This window comes from Pteropus medius, unplaced genomic scaffold (genome assembly GCF_902729225.1).
Source record: "Pteropus medius unplaced genomic scaffold, Ma_sr-lr_union100, whole genome shotgun sequence".
NCBI classification, from domain to species: domain Eukaryota; kingdom Metazoa; phylum Chordata; class Mammalia; order Chiroptera; family Pteropodidae; genus Pteropus; species Pteropus medius.
The window spans coordinates 3281482-3299832 of NW_024354886.1; the positions used below are offsets into that span (position 1 = coordinate 3281482).

General features: G+C 43.2%; 1 protein-coding gene across 5 annotated transcripts in view; it reads right to left on the reverse strand.

Moving 5' to 3' along the window:
- Positions 1 to 798: 798 nt before the first annotated feature.
- CUNH6orf89 (chromosome unknown C6orf89 homolog) overlaps positions 799 to 18351 on the reverse strand; it is a 33639-nt gene continuing 16086 nt past the window's right edge. For 4 of the 5 annotated variants that reach the window (XM_039856354.1, XM_039856352.1, XM_039856355.1 and 1 more), the window contains 5 exons: positions 13181 to 13335; positions 12915 to 13054; positions 11689 to 11818; positions 8779 to 8902; positions 799 to 6092 (listed from right to left, as the gene is read on the reverse strand). In XM_039856354.1, the coding sequence (XP_039712288.1) occupies positions 5998 to 6092; positions 8779 to 8902; positions 11689 to 11818; positions 12915 to 13054; positions 13181 to 13335 (644 nt within the window). In that variant the 3' untranslated portion in view covers positions 799 to 5997. The remainder of the gene's footprint in view (positions 6093 to 8778; positions 8903 to 11688; positions 11819 to 12914; positions 13055 to 13180; positions 13336 to 18351) is intronic. The other variant, XR_005651442.1, reaches the window with a different exon arrangement.

Genomic DNA, 18351 nt, shown 5'->3' on the forward strand with positions numbered 1-18351 from the left:
TTGAGAATTTATGGACACAGCAGATGGGAAGCCACAAGAGGTCTGGAATGGGGATAAAAGAAGAGTCTGTGAATGCGAACGCATACAAACCTGGGTGTGAACGCATACAAACCTGGGTGAGAAAGGACCAAGGGACAGGAGACCAGGAGGCCCACAGACGAGCCCTGAAGGCTTGCTTCATGAGTAGAATGTGGCTAGAAGTCTCCAAAGTTATGTGAGAAAACTGGAAATTCAAGAATGACACTGCCTTTTCGCGAAGAGGTGCTGAAAGTGAAGAAGGAAGCCCCTGCCCCTCCCAAAACCAAAGCCAAAGGAAAGGCTCTGAAGGCAAAGAAAGCAGTGCTGAAAGGCATCCACAGCCACAATGCAAAATGAAGATATACCTATCACCCACCTCTGACAGCCCAAGACACTGTAGCTCTGAAGAAAACCCAAATGCCCTCGGAAAAGCGGCCCCAGGAGAAACAAGATTGACCACTATGCCATCAAGTTCCCCCCGACTACTGACTCAGCCATGAAGAAGATGAAAGACAACAATACACTCATGTTCACTGTGGATGTCAAGGCCAAAAAGCACCAGATCAAACGGCTGTGAAGAAGCTCTTTGACATTGACGTGGCCAAAGTCGACACCCCGATCCAGCGTGATGGAGAGAAGAGGCATATGTTCCCCTGGCTCCCAACTAAGATGCTTTGGATGTTGCCAACAAAATTGGGATCATCTAAACTGAATCCAGCTGGCTAATTCTAAATACAAAAACTTTTCACTGGAAAAAAAATGACACCAACTATAGCAAAGTTATCAACCAACATACACATTTTAATTGCAAAATGTAAAAACTTTCATTACATAAAACTTTAATTTACATACATTCTTTACACGGTGGAAGTCTTTACAAGTTTGCAGTACATTAAGTTACTGTCAATATTCTGCACTGAACACACATGAACAGCTTAGACCAGCTTAGACCGTTTAGAGCAAGAGCAGTTGGGACAGATGTCTGTCTTCCTTCGATTACTGGGACCATCCAGGCCCACCACTCCGGTTCCCTGAAGATGAACTGCAGCTGTCTGGCTGCTCACCCTGACAGCAGGGAAGAGGCTGAGCAGAGTTCCTGGCTTACCTCTGCCTCTCCAGTCTTCTCCCTCAGCCTGTGACTGACCTTCCTGCAGGAGGGAGAGGGAAAAAACACTGCAGCCAGCATTTTTCTGAGGGCGAAACTACAGAAAGAAGTTTGGAGGGAAAATTGGCTATGATGAGACTGGGGCTTCTCTGGGAATGCTGTGTGTCTGTCTGATCCTGTCACCAATTCTCACAGATAAGTGACTGCTGTTTCTGAAAAGGTCACAAGTGCTCTGAGGGGTTTAAGTCTGAAGACTGGGACACTGCCAAGTTGTGAGTTAAGGTGGCTTCACAGGATGACCTCATCCAACCCAGAGTCCTTGTGAGGAGAGCAAGTTAAAACTGGCACAAAGCAGATATCCGGACTCCCCAATTTGTTTAAAACTCAAAACTAAATTGGTTTCCTTTCTTTGCACGGGTGCTTGCAGCTGTGGCTTACTCTTGGATTGATGCTGGCTGACTCTGAGTGACAGACGCACTAAGTGCAAGAGGAACGGTCTCCAGGCCGGCCCCACTATGTCTGGACAGTACCAAGCCTCCCCTTGGAATTATGTAACATTTCTCTTCTCCACTATTCTGAAAATGTCTGGACATTTCATGTCTCCAGAGAAAGGAAAATGACAGATTATTTAGCTCTAATGCTTAAATTATGCAGGGAGGGGCAACCAGACACTAAGAGACCGGGACAATAGATAAGCCGGCGGAAGGCTTTCTCATCAAGGTCAGCATTTAAAGCTACATTGTGTCCAGGGTAGGTAGACTTGCACATAGCGCATGAGGGGGAGAGCACCTGCCTATCTTCTGAGATGCTTTTGTAGAAGCTGTTGGGTACTGGGAGGCTGGGGGTGAGGCATCTGGGGATACACATGCCGCCGGTGACACAGCACATTCCCAGAGCCTCCTATTTTTCATTTGCTACAGAGTTATCTCTATAAGCACCTCACCTTCTTAACTCCCTGGCCCTGACATGGATAGGTTCTGTACACGATATGCACAGGTCCAAACATGGAGAGGATCTCAAGCTAACTTACTGTTTCAAAGCTCATCTCTGGCACTCCCTTCTGTCAACCAATTTTAGTGGGTGATGGGTCATGACTGAGAGTTAATGAGTATAGAACTCAGGAGAATTTCTCCTCCACAACTAAGAGAACTCAAATGTTTAAAAGACTCTTCTGTTCAACAACTGATTCTCAAAAGGTAGACAAGATCACCTCTGCCCAAGGAACCAGACATGCGGCTTTCACTCTTTCTCCTAAAACCTGGCCTTCTCCTGCAGGGCAAGGATTAGATGAGAAACAAACATCTGCTTTGGAGTTTTCAATGTTCACTATGGAAGCCATTGGTTAATGAGCAAACTCTCATCTGGGCTATATTAAAATGGCTGAGGCCATCACCTGCAGCTAAGGAACTTGAGATTTCATATTAAAATAATTATTCCTACACTGAGGCCTATGCTGGATTTTGGAAGAGAACAGAAAACTGAGAACTGAAAAACAAGTGATGTAAACTCCAAAGGGACCCACAACTGGAATTGGGCAGACTCCCTCTTCTGCTCACACATCTGGAAACATGGAATGACAGGAAAATGGCTGGACACAATTCTGTTCCAGGCACATTCACTCAAAGAATTTTCAAATGAGGGAAAAATGAAGGCTTTTTATAAAAGTCATCTGGTTAGAATCTCTCCTCCTCCATTTCTGTCCAAAACAGTTTTAAAAACAAATCTTGAAGAGTTTCTGCTTTGCTGACCTGTGTCTAGGTTCTCCTACCCCAAAGAGGGCTCCCTTGAATCAAGTAAACCATTTTCGTTCTTGGGCACCGCACTATGCTGAGGCAGGACAATAATATGCTACAGAACCAACTACTTACCTAACAGCAGTTAACTGTTCTAAGCCCTAGTTTCTTTACCCGTAAAATGAGGATGATACCTACTTAACAGGACTGAGTAAAGATTAAAGGAGATCGTGGACTACACAAATGTTGTTATTCCTTTCTCTTAAAAAATGAGCCCAAATCTGCTAATTTCATAGATTGTTTTACATATCACCAAATAGGTAGATTGTTTTCATAAACCATTATTATGCAATTTCTCTCTTCTCTAAAAAAATTGGGAGTAGGGAAAGGATAAAGTCTGCCTCTTTTCAGAAGCCAGAACAAGTGCTAATACTTGATTCCCAAGACCTCCGGACATCTAGACATAAATGCTTCACACTGGTGCAGAAGCAGCCTTTCTTCCCAAAGGGCTGATTTCCAGGGATACCAGTCTTTGCTCTGGGAACTTATAAGGAAGTGAACCTAACCCATGTGTGGAGGTCACATGTCACCTCTTACTTAGTAAACACTAAACAAACTCCTGAGCAAGTCCCTCTTTTTAGAGCCTGCAGTTTTGCTCTTATTGTGGTGGTGGAGGCGGGAGTTGGTTAGGTGATCCCACCATGCCCCACGACCTTTCCTCACTAATGAATCTCTTCGCTACACTGGGTCATGTGCTTCCGTGGAGGGGCTGAGAGCAAGGTGAGCTGGGGAAATCCCGCAGGACTCCCACACAAAGCCTTGGGTGACTAGAAAGGGACTGGTTAAAAATCCCAAGCCACTTCTGCAGGACTTTCAGTGGTAGATTCGGCTTATCAGAATTGCCTTGAGAAGAAGACGAATTACTTCCATGTATCCAGTAATTAAGAGCAGAAAACCCTGTATGGAGAATGTTTGCTAAAAAAAAAAATGTATATTCAATTCTGAACTGGACTGATTTTAAGTAAAACGAGTGGTACGTGCACAAAAGTCTCTACTTATCTGCTGCCATACCAGTCTTTGTTGAACTGCTTACAGCTCAGGGGCTGAGGGGACTTCCAGGGAATGCCTCCAAACACCCACATGTGCGAGGGTTTCTTAGTTTCCAAAGTTTTGAGCTGAAGTGGGTATTTTATGAACATTTAAGGTATAAAGGGCAGGAGTGAAATGGGGAAGGAACACACGCTAATTCATAAAAATGAAACAGAAATCTCAATCATCAAAACAGTTGTTTTGCTCCTAAGGAAGCCTCCCTTTTCTTAACCCAAAGAGTCAAATTTAGGAAAACGCAGAGAGGCCTCTAAAGAACTTGTTTCCATATAATCCTTCCTCCCCATGTGCGGCAGGGATAAGGAGGACATGGCAAATGCTTGAAAAGCTTGCACAAAGCTGGCCTCTAAATGATCCCTCTGAGTTAAAACCTCTTAAATCATAACTGTTTAGCAAGCATGACTTTTATATGTACAAAAAGTTTTGGTTTTCCTCATTTATCAACACAAGACGTTGATTCTTTTAAGAAAAAATTCCCTCAGGTACACTTCATCTTAGTTTCATCTAAGCCCATGGAGGAGGCTCTGAATGTTTCCACTAAAAGCTCTGTGAACCCTGACTGTCCTTTGGAAGCCCACAAACAGGCAGTTCGAGTGCCCCACTGCTGCTCATGAGACATACAGAGAAAGAGGGCCTTGGGACAGGTACAGCGGCACCGCTGAGGATGAAGAGGACCCCGCAAGGAGTCACACCCACTTCCCTCACCACTGCCTGCCTCTGGTCCCTGACCCTGACAGAGACGCCTCCTGTACCCATTTGATTTCTGCCATTCAGAATCAGGGGCCACAGAGTGGTTTGTCTTCCTTCATCTTGTTAATAGCATGATGAGAGACCAGATATCTAGCAGTTAATAAAAGAATAATAAAGAAAAAGAAACAAGAAAAGAGTGTCCTTTTACACTGTTTGATTAATACATACTAAAAGCACTTACAGGAAACAATGAGCACAGTGAATTATCCAATCAAAAGGATATAGCTTATATTATTACAAAGAATAAAACTACCTCACCTTGTTTCCCAGTACAAAGAGGAAGATCATTTTAGTCGCACACCCAGCTGGCAAACACTTTGGATCTGGAGTTCCTTCCCCAACCACATTACAACATCAGCTTGACACATCTGTAAAACATCTTCCCAGCAGAAAGTCAGACCCTAAAGATCAAACCTGGGGAGGCGCCCTCTCCCCAGGCCAGCACTCTAACTCATCCCCCTCTGAAGACACTTGGTAAAAGTAACACAGTTGACAGGAATGGTGCTGCCTCAGCAGTAAAGGGCTCTGGCTCAGCCAAAGGAGAGGGCTCCAGAAGCCCAACTGCTGAGAAACCACCTGGATAAGTAAGGGAAAAGGGAAGGAGTTATGGGTGGGGGATGGGGCAAGTGCAGAAAAACCTGATAAAATGGAGAAAAGTATTTAGAAATGACCATTTCAATTACAATCAGACTCCAGTCTGGCATCGCTGAGACTCTAAGAGCCATGGACTCTGGGAAAGAAGTGTACATCTTGAAAGCAATTTGAGGTTATCTGATCTTTTTTCACTGGTTCTAGACTCCGTTCTGCTTGGGAAACTGCAATGGCTTCTTTAATCAGCCATGGCTTTCCTAAAAAAGTACAAGTTGGTGTGGTCAGGAAGACAGGACACACAAGCCATCTGGTAAAGGATGGCTCTGAAGTCAGAACCTGTTGGCTGCCCTCTCTGTGGCCAGGGAGCCAGCAGAGGGGATCATGTAAGTGAGGGAAGGCACCAATCCTGTTTCCTGCCTGAAGGGCAGCCTCATGGCTGTGGTGCCAAAAGACCTGGAAGAGCCCAGTCTCTCTCAGACAGGTATTGGCAAAGTCCTGGCCAAGCAGCGCGGCTGGAAGAGTCTGGCTGGCTCTGGTCATCACCTCCAGCATACAGCTGGCTCACAAAGACATGCACAGGGCAGGTAACTAAGTAAACAGTCCCTGGAAAGTGTTTCATTGTTTTTGTTTTTATTTCCTCCTTTCAATCTGGTCTTCGGCTCTAAAAGCTGTTCCTCCACACAGTTCTGTTTCTTATAGTACTGAGAGGGTGGTTGCATCACAGATGACCAAAGGCTGGACCCCTCTGGCTATAATGTAGACCTTCCAGTGGGTGGCACCAGCATAGCCTTGAAGAGAAACAGCAACAGGAAAGCATGTTAATGTCAGGGGCTGGGCACACCTGTGGGCATGAGCAAGGCAGGTCTGCTGAAGCTGCCCTCGGGGCATGCCTGCAGAGTCAGGCAAATCTTGCTCTCAAGGTCTTTTAGCTCTTCTGGGCATAAATATTCCCAGTTACTATCAGATCTCACTGTAACCTGACATCCGCCAGGAGCCACTTTGAACCAAAGCGCTTCACCTCCCCTCATCTGGGTAATTGTGAATTACAACTCAGCAGGCTTAACAAAGGCAGTATGATCTAGATGAGGCTGGTGTTGGGCATCAATTCTCACACTGATCTCATCTTTTTCAGCAAGAAGACAAGAGGAGTTCTGAGGGGGAGTGGGACTCCCACCCAAGTCCCCTGAGGTTATTTACAATATGGCCTCATTACAGAACATCCAGATTAACCTAAACCAGTGTTTCTTAAATTGTGTTCTGCAGACAGTAGCAGCACCCTGTAAAACTGTCCGAGAATAACAGGTTCCGTGGTCAAGTAAGTTTGAGAAACGCTAGTTTTTGGAAACTTTTGTACACTAAAGTGCACTATATATCGACAAGACAGGCATTTCCCAAAGTCAACTGACCCAAGGAGTCCTATTTGTCACAGACCTTTCCGAGGGGTCCCTGTTCCCACCCCAGGGGTCAAGAATGACCTGAAGAACTTTTTAGGAAACACTGGCCTACATTAATTTGAGTGGGCTAGGAAGGTAAATTTAAAAACTTTAAAAACTTTAACACTTCAATAATCTGATGGAAAATTTTCTAGAGTATTATGTACCCTACTCATCTTTAAACAGAGAGCACTGAATAAAATGTAACCTCTACATGGTGACTCAAAAAAGGTCACTATAATCAGTGACTATATAATCCTGGCAGATGTGCGGACTCACCAGCACCTGACCCCTATGTCATTCTTGAAAACACCTCCCATCAGGTTTTCTGGTAGTCTGTAACCCTGTCCCCGTCCCCGCAACCTTCATAGGACAATGCTTATTTTGTTGAAAAACACAGAATTTGCTTGTCAAATAGGCATTCTTAAGGGTCCCTGAGGTGCTTGAGCAGCCATCTGTCCTACAACCATTGAATTCTTCTTCTCCACTATCAGGGTCTGCTCTCCTGTCCTCATTTGCAACGTGGCAGCTGCAGCCATCGCTTCTATTCCTGCCACTGCTTCAGGCGCCCACTGTTCTCCCCACCATTCCCTACCCCTCTCCTTTTCTTCAAGACTTGCCCTCTTCCTCTTGTTCTCTTCCATCTCCCATCCCTTCTCCACATTCCTGTCATGTGGCTGGCCTTTCATGGGCACTGTCAACCATAGGGCTCCTTTCCCTCTGGTCAGCAGACCAGCCAACTCAGCATGGCAGGTACCAGGCTTTGGATTTTAGACTGCTCTGGACTGCCCCCACTGGACTCTGATGGCCAAAGCTTCTTTGATCACTGCCAGTCACCCATATTTTTCATTTTCCCGAATTCTATAATTGGCATTCTAGATGCTTGTGGGAGCTGGAAACCTGGAATTTGTATAACTAAGGCATTTCTGCAGTTGTCTGAACTGTCAGCCATTTGCAGAACATAAGACAGAAACTTTTTCAAGCACAACTACACACTCCCAACCCAAATGTCATACAGACTTGTGCAGTAGTCACACCTCATGGAAGGGTCAGAACAATTTCTACACAAGACTCTTCTTTTTGAAGTAAATCTGAAGGGCCAGGCCAGCTGAGCTCCATTATAAGTTAATGCTTAATTTGTGCATTTTTATTCGTTCATTTCTAAATTGAAAAAAAAGTTATATAACTCAGCCAAACCTTGGCACAGTCTGCATCCCTCCTCCAAATGAGGTGAGAGGTTTCTAGGAATTGAGATTTTCTGAATAGGTAAATTAAAAGAAATCAATTAGAAAACCAGTCTGAGCTCCAGACCTCCCCTTGGTTTTGTGAGGTGGGGAAAAACGAGGAGGGCAATGATGACGCTTGCTGATTTATTTGCTTCTGCCAAGAAAACTACAGTCAAACTGATTGCTACCGACAGCATTTGATTTAAACCTCTTTGTCTGGAACAAATTTTTAGAATGCACAGAACAAGTCACAGTTGGAAAATCATGGAGCCAAGGGTGAGTCATGACCGTGAGGCTGTGACTTGGCTATTGGACCCACGCAGAAGGTAATATTTCCTTGTGTGGCTGTTGCCCTTACATATTGCTTGCATTGTTTTATTAGCAAAATGGACAAAGAAAGGGTTTCCTCGAATCTGGACTCGTACCTCCCCTGGCTTGACTCTGTTAAACAAGACACTTAAAACTTGATGCTTTGCCTAACTGATGGTAGGGCCTTGGGATGGTCGTCTCTCCTCTCTGGGTCTCACTCTAATCTATAAAATAAAGGGTTGCTCTAAATATTTTCCATAATCCCTTCTAACTTGAAATTTCTAAGACCAATGGACACATGCCTTCTAAATGTATACACAACAAAACATTTATTTCTGCTACATTTTCTCATTAGTCCCATCTAAGCATAAATCTTGACCCTGTTCATTTAAAAAAATGCGATTTTTTTTACTCTACTCAATTGAACCTTTGTGAACTCAACATTTTTTGAGTTAAAGATGAAAAAGATCCTGTGACTGACCTTGCCCTCCCGGGGCCCCACCTACCGATATCCCCTGGCTCTAGTGGTATTGCCACGGAATGGCAGTGTCTTCGGCACTGGAAGGGAGGGATGAGCTGCAACATGGCCTCACCGCTGCCAATGGTAAAAAGATCATGCATCCTACGCATCTGAAGGTAAAAAAGGGGGAATGGGGGGAGAAAACAAAATAAAACCCAGGGGCATGGGAGATCAAGAGACAAAAATCCACATAAATACAGCTCTGAGTTTCCTAGCAGCCTAAGCAAAAAGGAAAACAGAAAAACACAATTCACAATTATGTCCAAAAGACAAGAACGAACTAGTTTCTCCAAAGCATGGTATCTCCCAGTACTGAGACTAGGGTAAAATCTCTTTTAATGGCTTCTCCTAATGGGACCTTGTGTGATTTAGTGACATCTTCAATAACAGCACTATAGCAGAAACAGCATGAGCTTCATGATTCCCAACTGTTTCTAGCCACAGCGTCTAAGTATGTCAAAGGGTAGTATCTAATTGCAATTTAACAAAAGCCTAGCAAAGGCCAACACATGGTGGTCCAAGCATGAAATCTTCTGAGGGTCTGGTCTGATCCAGACTTTTAGAGAAATAGATGCTCTACACATCCTTTGGGAAATGTTCCATGGAATATTCTTTCTTGCTGCCAGGGTTTTTATGAGACTTGAATAGCAGCAAGTTCAAGTTTATACTTTCTGGCAAGACTTAGGTAAGTAGATGTCATGCTACTGATTAAAAGCTAATGACAGTAAGATTGGCCTTGATTTTGAAAACTAAAGAGACAATCAGGATATGCACCTGCACAGGCAACTACTGCACTTCTGAGGGAATACTACTGCTACCAACAGACATGAAGTGCAACCTGCTGTGTGCCAGGCAGAGTTGTGAACCCTGGGGTTGGGGTGAGGCAGGGAGTAGGGATAAACAAAGAGGTTGATCTTGCTGAGGCTTCTCTTTCTACCTAGAGAGAGCGAAGTCCCTAGGGCCTTCCGTCCCAACCCCTGCCCTTTTGGGAAACCCTTCATTTATAAAAAGTAGGGGGTCAGAAATCCGACTCCCTGGACCTTGTCTTGGTTTTCTCTTCACCACCTGGGGCCTGTCTTGGGTTTTGGCCCCATCTTTTCCTGTTCCCAGCCCTGGTCTCTCCGTTGCTCCCATTTGTCCTGGTCATGACTCTATTTCCATGGCAACACTAGAGCTATTTCAATTGTTGCTGCAGTGATAGGAGGAGGACTAGGGAAGACTAACTAGTATCTTGAATTGGCCTACAACTGATTGGTAGTGACACCAGAAGCACTTACATCTATAGTCTTGAAAAAAATCCCAGAAGACCAAAACAAAGTGGTTGTATCTCTTTTTCATATAAGCCTGCGAGGTGGCGGCATCATGTTCCTCCACACCCAGGAGGGAAGAAACAGACAACAGGAGGGAGCACGCCAGCCCCAGGCAACACTGTGGAGTTGGGAAAGTGGGCCTTGGAGCCCTTACCACTTCCCCCAGTGCCTCTCAACAATCCAATCCCCACTTCATATCTTCTATCCCAAGGCTGTCTTTTGCATCCTGGGCCTCCAGACATGTGACTTTAAAAGGGTCCGGGGCCCAGGGACATGGACAACAGGGTGGAGTAACAAGGCTGTGGAGAAAGAAGAGCTTGGGCCAGGGTGGGGAACAGATGCTCCAAGAACCCAGACTCTCAGGATTTTTGCCTATTGGGCCACTCCCCTTCCCAAAACATCTCTGAGAACCACAACAAAATGACTTTGACAGGAGTCTAAGTAACTCTGTATTTATCCCTTTGGCTAGGCTCCTTGATGTCCCTGTTAGGCAGGCTGGTGAAATTAATTTCAGATTCAAATGGGAAAACCAAGATTAAGGCCCTCACCCAGAATTGTATCACAATTATGAAGATGAAATCATACTAGAGCCCCTAGAGCCCTGAGTTTTAGCTGGGGACAGCAGGATAAACTCCTTTAAAATCCGAGGCAAGAGCCCAGCACCTCCACCCTACTGCTGGCAGACAGAAATTCTTACTTCTAAACAAAATGATTGTTTTCCTAGGCTTTTAAATTCCTTTAACACGATTCAGCAAATTTGGAGCCAATAGTATCAGGAGGTTGAAGACAACTCAGAGTTGGTAGAAGTCGCAGTTTTGGAAATTTTTTTAAAAAAGGAAAATTCATCCTTTTAATTCTTCCAAAACAATCCAAGCTCAAAAATCTTCCTCGGGAATGAGACTCAACAAAAGAGCAATTCAGAGAAAAGTAAACAGAAACAAACACAGAACAGCTTTGCCTCGTACACTGGCCACAGTGGGGTAAATGCAGGCTCTGGGGACTTAGCCACTGACTGAGGCGAGAAGTGTGGCCACCCAAACTGGGCTGCCTGCCTGTCAACCTTTTGTCTCCAAACTTCTCCAGGCTCCCAAGCGTTCTGCTTTTCCAATTCTCTACCTGAAGCTCCTCGTTTTATTTCTGGGGAAAGCCAACGCGGGAACAGGGGTGGGGAGAGCCCTCCCATTAACTTGCTGTGTCCTTGGGTAAGTCATTTAATTTCCTTATCTACAAAATGAGTTATTGGACTATTCATTTATAGTTTGCCTGCTTTCTACTTTGAGGTAGAGAAGTCAGACTAACTGCATGCTCATGTCCCTTCAAATTTCAGGATTCTACATACTTTAATGCAGAAAAGTAGCCTGCTGGAGGTAGATCTGCAAGGTAACTAGATTTTCTGTAAGCATGTCTTTGTAAAAGGGCAGGCCACTGCATATCTGACTAGTAAGAGGAGGAGAGAACTTTAGATTATGAAGGTGTCTTTTCAATTCACCCTCTAAGTTGATGTGCAGGGAAGGCCTTGATTATGACATTAGCCCAGGTCCCAAATGAGAAAAACTCCAGATCTAAGTCCTCTCAAAATTTTCTACCTTACTCCCCACAATTGGTTCTGGTTGAAGAAGGAAGCACTTTTTTAAGGAGGCATCTTCTGGAAATGGCAGGTAGGTGAAAACAGGAAAAAGCTCACGTAAAATGTGTGATTTGTTCAGAGGTCTTCTCCTGTAAAAATTTGAAAGAAAAAAGTAATTAAACTGGGCAAGCCAGCCTCCATTACTAACAGAGCTAATCAAGGATGGGAAAATTGTGGGCGGTGGGTAAAGAGGGAAAAATATCAGGACAATATCTTAAGTATTAGGTCCATGAAGAATAGTCATGCCAAATCAATTAATTGTAACATGTACATGCACACAAACTCTACAGCCATGAATTTGTCCGTGTGGGTGGAGTGTTTATAAAATCCAGCTAAAACAACATATAGAGGAAGGAAAGAAACAATCCATTCATTCTTTCTTGGAAAAGAGACTGAAGTACTCACAAGCCAAGTGGGAGAAGAGACAAAAAGAGGAAGAAGGGGCAAAAATCGTGAACCTTCTTCTGAGGCAGAGTGGCGTGCAGTGAGGGGTGTGGATGGGGAAGCCTAACTAGCTTGATCATGCACATAAACAGCAAATTTAAAGGCAGAACATTGAGTAATTATACAATGAAAAGCTTGAAAAAGCAATTTTAATTCTCTTTTGGAATTTTAATTTCCTTTTCTTTCTAGAGAACACCCCAAGAAACAGTCCATGTTTTATAGGACACAGGAAGGAACGGGGAAACAGACCTGGGTTTGTCTTGGCTGGGTGACTTTAAGCAAGGTACCTAACCTGATTCCCACTTTTCTGACCTGAAAAATGACAATGATAATTCCTACTTCCCAGAGGAATTATGAGCGTCACCACTGAGCAACAGACACTAAGCACAAGGCACAAATGAGTGCTGGGAAATGATGTTTTTATTTTATTCTTCAGGCTCTCCCATTAGACCTCAACGCTCAGGACCCACTCTGCATAAACACAAATGCTAAACACATACATAGAAATAAATTATGATTCTATTAGGCAATCTTACTGTCCACCCATGACAGTGCCCTTCTTGACACATCTCACTGGTTTTTCCACAGTGACCTCCTGAGTATCATTTGACTTGTAGGCTGTATTACTTGTAGGCTGCTTACGGTGCTGGGCATAGTAGGGTCTCAGTGGTAGCCATCGATGTTTTGACATTTGGTCTGCCCCCTTTCTACACGCAGACTAGCGCTCCTTTTCACACTCACCATGGATAAGAAAATGGGAACCACCGGTCAGGAAAGCAGCGCCACCACTTTGCGAAAAACCCTTCCGTGAAGCCTTCTGTTGCCTCAGGGTACTGGCACAAAAAATGCTGAAGCTCCTCAGACAACAGGGGCTGCTCTGTCTGGACAAGGCCAAAAACAAAGCAAAACAAAACACAAAATTACTTGTCAGGAATGTCATAGAGCTTGATGCTTTCTATTCATTACATGGGCAACTGGTCCGTGGGAGAATCGGGCTTCTTGCTCACCTTGATCACCAGAGGATGGAGTCCCTCAAATTTCTTCGGGGTATCTTCCAGAAGCATTACTTTGAGGGGTAATTTCTGGGCACAACCAGTGCAGTTGGCAGGGATGGGGTCTGACTCATTCTGCTCACGATCATTTGTCCACCAGGGGTCAAAGTCTGAGAGAGGAAGGGATATGGAGAAAGCAGATACAAGAACACAGCAAGTAAATCCAGTAGCCCCAGCAATGAAGTAAAGGAAAGATAATAATAGTAATTTTAAAAGCTAACAGTGACAATAGTAATTTTAAAAGCTAACAGTGAAAAGGTACATATGAAATAAGTAGCCTCTGAAGAGGGAACAGAGGGCCTAGGGCTCAAGAGTAACAAGGAGAGGTACTTCTCTCTGGATACTCTTCCACACTTTATGGAATATATCTTTTAATATGTTAAATCAACAAAATTAAACAGCTGGAGAAGATAACTCAGTGCCATGGGGCTGGAGATTTAGTTCTTCCACTGTTTTCTAACTTGTGACCTACACGTCTGAACCATCTACAGCCATGGCGGGAGGGGCAGGCAGAAAGGGGGGGTCCCACCATCAGTGATGAGACCCACTGCATGTCTTCTCCAGTACTCTGCATGTGTGCCTAGACCCTTGGTTCACAAGTCCAAATGGAAGCTGGCATGACTCTGGGAAGGAGGGTGAGAAAAGGGTGCAGAGAGAAAAGAAGGAAAGGAAACAGGACTTTTCAGGGGTCCATCTTTGGAATAAAGTGAACTGTATCTGCCCATTAGATGGCGCTCTATCCCTGCTCAGAAGCGGGTAGAGGCAACTAACCAAGGTTTCTACCAGCAAGGACTGCAGGTTGGTCAGAAATGAGAATGCCCCACCCAGACCTTGATATGAGTGTTAGTTGGCTCCCTGACACCTTTCCCTGGTTGGTCCTTCTCTGAGGAGTTGGCTCTGTAGAAGCAGAGTCCTTCCCTCTGACACTATTCTGTTTATGTTATTGCAAGATTTCTGTCTGCTTTTTGTTCCACTCTGTTTAATGTGTGTTCTCTGAGATATGTGTTTGTGATAAACTCTAATTTGAATCCAGAATGTTTCACCAGATGGTTTCTGATTAAAACCCAATGGAAACCAAATCAAGGAGAGCCTAGGAACTAAAGACAACAGGGAACCAAATGTGACTGAAATGAAATCAATTCTTTAAACCAATAATCACACTTGAAAACTGACTCAATCACAAAACATTTTCTGTAGTTGGCAGCAAGCACTTTTTCCTTGTTTCCTTACAGCAGCAGTATTAGGGTGTACGAAATCCTATCAGGGGAAGGGCTGTGTAGTTCTCAGCATATCTCCTGAGCACCCTCCAAGCACCTTCTACCACTGGAAGAGAGGACCTGTGTTTCCTCGAGGCAGCTGCTACCTATGCTTCTCACCCACCTGGGCCCGTGGGCAAATTATCAACCAGAGGATGACTGCTATACCCTTATCTTCAGAAGGGCCTGTTCTCCCACGGTGCTTATCATGAAAACTTCCACAGGCGCCCAAAATCTCTTTAGTGACACCTGTTTCAGTGGCATTCTGAGGCTGCAAAGTTACACTTTGCTTCCTTCTGAAATATTTTCAAATGTTCCTTACTGAGGCCAAATATGATGAGTTCTTGACAAAATACAAGAACTCTGGGTAATGGATATACAATGAAGTATACAGAATCATAACATGCTATATTTATACAGCATTTCAGTTTCCAAAGTACTTGTGAGGGAGGGGAAGGAAGGGGAAAGGGAACTAATGTGCTAAGTGCCAGGCCCTATGCTAGTCATTTTCACATGCTGTATGGTTTACTTTTTACCATATAATTATTGAGGAGGCATCACTATTCTCATATTCTCATTTCATAGATGAGCAAACTGAGAGTGAGAGGCAATAACAATTACCAAGGTACCAGAATGTGGTGGGGGAAAGCAGAGGATGTGGGGGGCGTGTGTGGCGTGGGGGCGGCGAGAAAATGGCGGCTGCCAAGAAAGACTGTAATAAGGGCTTCTAGGGCTTGACGCACTTAGGCATGACTACTGGGAACAAAACAAGGTACTATCAAAGGCCTTTGAGCAGGTGTTTCTTGATGCTTCAGGAAGGTCATTCTGGGTCATGGCTAGAGTGTCCTGGAAGAGGGAGGCTGGAAAAAGGAAGGTCTGGTTATACTTTGCTTTTGTCCTTTTTTTGAGAGGGGGGCTTGTATTGTGATGAGAGGTGAAATATAATGAGGCAGTGGGCTTGAGAAGAAAGGGATGATTTCAAGGGCAGTGATGACACAATCTATAGTTCTAAACAATACCGAAAATGTTTGTGTGCTTGACATTGATCAAGAGCTCCTCATCTAAGGGGGTACTGACACAGAAGACATCAGAGATCTGTAGATTTATTATGACATTTCTCTGCAGCAATATGTCACGTTCTAACTGCATCAGTTAATTATAACAATTTTTCTAGGGGATAGGAGTAAACTGTCAGGAGAAAGGGGCACCTTCTTTTAATTTATACCAAGGTGCTTCATGGGCTAGTAGCAAGCAGTTCTGAACCTAAGTTAAGGAAAGACTAACTGTAACTTAACTGTAACTTATTTTAGTTTTATTCTGAGCTTTAGATATTCTTGAGATTTCCAGGGAGAGATGCCTTGGAAAATAGGCAGAGGAAGAAAACCCAGTGAAGGAAAATCAAAAAAGAAAAAGAGAATTTAATAAGGTGGCAGAATACTACTAGATATAGACATTCAGATACATAAACATCAATAGTGTTCACCAGCATAATCATTTTAAAAACAAATGAAAAATGATCTCATTCATAATAACTAGCAATAAACTTTTAACAAGGTAAAACTATAAAATTTTACTCAAGAACATAAAAATAAGACATGAATAAATATATCATACCATGATCCTGGAATGGAAGACTAAATATCATAAAGATATCAAGTCTACCCAAAAACATATAAATTTAATACAACTTAGAAACAGTCCTATCAGTTTCTTATTGGTGAAGGGATGTTATGGAGCTGTGACAATTGCATTCTAAAGTTCAACTAGAAGAGTAAACATGTGAGAACAGCAACAGACAAAAACCCACCCACTGCCCAAATTAACTCCTGGGTAATACAAATAAATTACGAAGTATGGTCACTGCTTAAACTCTATGGACACCACTCTCCTCAGGCACAGACAGTTAGAGAATATATTAAGAGCCTCATGTGATGGACACTGGGCAGATGGTGGCGCTGAGGACCCTTACTTCTGACAGCTCATGGGTCACTGGAGGGTCCAAGCAGGGCACAAGAAGACTATGACTGTTTTCAAGGTTCACCCATGTTTTAGCGCATATCAGTTCTTCATTCCTTCCTATTGCCAAGTAATATTCCATTATATGGATATACTACATTTTGTTTATTCCTAAGTTGCTGGACATTTGGGTTTTTACTTCCGGGCTACTATGAATAATGCTCCTATGAACATTTGCATACAAGTTTTTGTGTGGGAGTATGTTTTCAGTTCTCTTGTGTACATACCTAGGAGTGGAATTACTAGGTCATTTGGCAACTCTATGTTTTTTGAGGAAGTGCCAGTTTTCCAAAGCAGCTGTGCTATTTTACATTCCCATGAGGAATGAATGAGGGTTCCAATTTCTCTACAACTTTGCCAACACTTCTTATTGTCTACCTTTTTTATTACATCCATCCTTATGTGTATAAAGTGGCTTCTCATCATGGTTTTGATTTGCATTTCCTTGATGGCTAATGATGTTGAGAATATTTTCATGTGCATATTGGTTATATCTTTTATTGGAGAAATGTCTATTCAAATCTTTTGCCCATTTTTAATTGGGTTATTTGTCTATTATTGAATTTTAAGAGTTATAGACAATAAATTCTTTAAAAAATGAGGGACTTGCTTTACCAGGTATAAAGTAGCATTTAATAAAGCTACTATAATTTTAAAAGTACAGTAATCCTCATTATTCACATTTTTATCTATGAATTCACTTACTTCCCCAGGTTTATTTGTAACCTCCAAAGCAATACTCCCAGTGCTTGCAAAGTCATACACAGATGTGCAGAGCAACAAATCTCAGCTGAGGTGGAACTAGGTCACACTTTGCCTTTTTTTTCACCTCTCATACTATAAACTTGTGTCCTTTTCATTGTCTACTTAGTGCCGCATTTTCTGCATTTTTGTTGGTGATTTTGCTATTTAAAATGGCCCCTAAGGGAGGCTTTGTCTGTGTGAGGACCAAGGGATATAGGAGAACTCTTAGCATTTTCTGCTCAATTTTGCTGTGAATCTAAAACTGCTCTAAAAAATAATTTGTAATAATAATTTTTTAAATGGCCCCCAAGCACAGAGCTAAAGTACTATCTAGTGTCCTTAAGTACAAGAAGGGTGTGATGTGCCTTACAGAGAAAAAACATGTGTTAGATAAACTTTATTCATGCATGAGTTACAGTGCTGGTGACTGAGTTCAATGTTAATGGATCAATAATATATAATAAATAAAGTGCCTTTAAACAAAAACATACATAAAACAAGGTCATGTATTGATCAGTGGATGATAATGTGGCCAGAAGCTCTCAGGAATCTAACTCTGTATTTCCCCTATGGCAGGGTTGCAGAATAGTACCGGTTTGTGGCCTGTTAGAAACCAGGCTGCACAACAGGTGAGCAGTGAGCAAGAGAAGTTTCATCTGTATTTGCAGCTGCTCCCCAGCACTAGCATCATCACCTTAGCTCTACCTCAGATCATCAGGCCTTGGATTCTCATAGGAACACCGGTCCCTGGTGCCAAAAAGGTTGGGGACCGCTGCCCTAGGGGCAATGGGTCAGTATTCACTAAGGCAGTGTCTGCAAGCACTTTACAGAACATAACTACAGCAAATAATGAGAACTAACTGCATGTTCTTATAAAAGAACAGACGAAAAGCTTAATAAAGAATGTGGCAATGGATCCAGAATGTGTGTGTGTATGTGTGTGTGTCTGTGTACATATATATTTAACTCATGATAATGGTTCATCTTAATTCACTGAAGAAAGGATGGATTCAGTAAATGATATTGGGACAAATGGCTATTTGGAAGAAAATAAAACTTAATCCCCACATTTCACTATACACTGAAATAATTCTAGATAAATTAAAGATA